The sequence below is a fragment of the Puma concolor genome, chromosome D4, assembly GCF_028749965.1.
Source record: "Puma concolor isolate L17-30 chromosome D4, mPumCon1.1.hap2, whole genome shotgun sequence".
Taxonomy (NCBI): Eukaryota; Metazoa; Chordata; class Mammalia; order Carnivora; family Felidae; genus Puma; species Puma concolor.
Window position 1 is genome coordinate 31541631 of NC_141679.1, and position 1767 is coordinate 31543397.

Below are 1767 nucleotides of genomic sequence, written 5' to 3' on the forward strand. Positions count from 1 at the left end.
TCATATGCATGCAAATGTATGTGCATATACCCATATATGATACGCTTCTTACTGAGCGGACTCGTACTACTTGTACAGATCATCAACTTGCTTTCATCACTTAAACAGATGTATTTATCTTTTCTCCACAACCACTTGTACAATGATGGCACTCCTTTTAATAGTTGCATAGTTTGCCTTGGTATGGTTATAGCGATAATCAGTGGGAGGGGGACATCTTGCCTCCCAGAGTACCTATGATAATGTTTACAGACATTTTGCTGGAGGGAAGGGGTGCTACTGCCGTCTAGTGGGAGAAGTCAGAGACTCTGGTAAACACCTTTCAATTCACAGGACAGGAGCCTGCTGCAAAGAATATTGAGGTCAAAAGTTAATAGCGCTGCTTCCGCCTTCCTCCTTCCCCCAAGATGGCAACAGCCGGAGACGCTTTACTGCTACTGCGGCTCCCCGCGCTGTTCGAAACCAGCAAGCAGCTTCTGGACGAAGTGGAAGCAGCGACTGAACCCACCGGTTCCCAGATAATTCAAGATAAGGTATTCAGGGGACTAGACCTCCTTAAGAAGGCTGCTGAAATGTTATCGCAGCTCGACTTGTTCAGCCGAAATGAAGACTTGGAAGAGATTGCTTCCACAGACCTGAAGTACCTGATGGTCTCAGCTTTTCAAGGAGCGCTCGCCATGAAACAAGTCAACCCCAGCAAGCGTTTAGATCATTTGCAGTGGGCTCGAGAACACTTTTTAAACTACTTAACTCAGTGCCAGTATTATCATGTGGCAGAGTTTGAGCTGCCCCAAACCAACTCAGCTGATAATAATACTGCTAGTTCCTCCATGGCGTGTCCCAGCCTCGTTGCTGTGGCATCTGAAAGACAGGCTAAAATAGAGAGATACAAGCAGAAGAAGGAGGTGGAGCATAGGTTGTTTGCACTGAAATCTGCTGTGGAAAGTGGTCAAGCAGATGATGAGTGTGTTCGTGAATATTACCTTCTTCACCTTCGAAGGTGGATCGGTATTAGCTTAGAAGAGATTGAGAGCATTGACCAGGAGATGAAGATCCTGAGAGAAGACGACTCCTCAAAAGACGCATCAACTTCTTACTCATCTCCTCAGGACAGGCCTCCAATGAAACCCTTCGTTCTCACTCGGAATGTGGCCCAAGCCAAAGTATTTGGAGCTGGTTATCCAAGTCTGGCATCTATGACGGTGAATGACTGGTATGATCAGCATCAGAAATATGGAGCATTACCAGATCAGGGCATAGCCAAGATAACACCAGAGCTCAAAAGAGCAGCTCAGCAACAGGAAGATCAGGAACAAAAGGAGGCAGAGGAGGAGGAGGAGGAGGAGGAGGGGGAAGAAACACTCCACAGAGTTCGGGAGTGGGATGACTGGAAGGGCACCCATCCCAGAGGCTATGGCAACCGACAGAACATGGGTTAGTCTTACCACAAGATGGGACTTCAGGGACTCACATCTTCCCAGACAAGGAAAGCCATGCAGTCTTCCCCTACCTGGGCTCCTGCTTCAGCTGTGTAAAATGAAGATGCTTAATCTTGCTTTATGTTCAATAAAATGTCAAACAAGTAAGTGTGTATTTGTACTCTAGGTGATCAGCCAGCAATCTTGTTTTGGTGTTATCATCCTCATCATGGTGTATTCCAGTTTCGTAAGTGGAAAGAAAAAAGTACTGACAAATGGCTCTGTATAATCAATGGCTATATTAATTCTCTTAAAAAATAATAAAAGTCCCTTTATTAAAAAAAAAGTA

At 45.4% G+C, this 1767-nt stretch overlaps 1 protein-coding gene across 1 annotated transcript; it reads left to right on the top strand.

Annotated features, from left to right (window-relative positions):
- The first annotated feature begins 389 nt into the window (after positions 1–389).
- Positions 390–1476, top strand: LOC112868735 (immunoglobulin-binding protein 1-like). Its single transcript, XM_086685203.1, has one exon. It carries the CDS (start codon positions 408–410, stop codon positions 1437–1439), a length of 1032 nt encoding a protein of 343 aa, XP_086541329.1. The 5' UTR covers positions 390–407; the 3' UTR covers positions 1440–1476.
- The last annotated feature ends 291 nt before the right edge of the window (positions 1477–1767 follow it).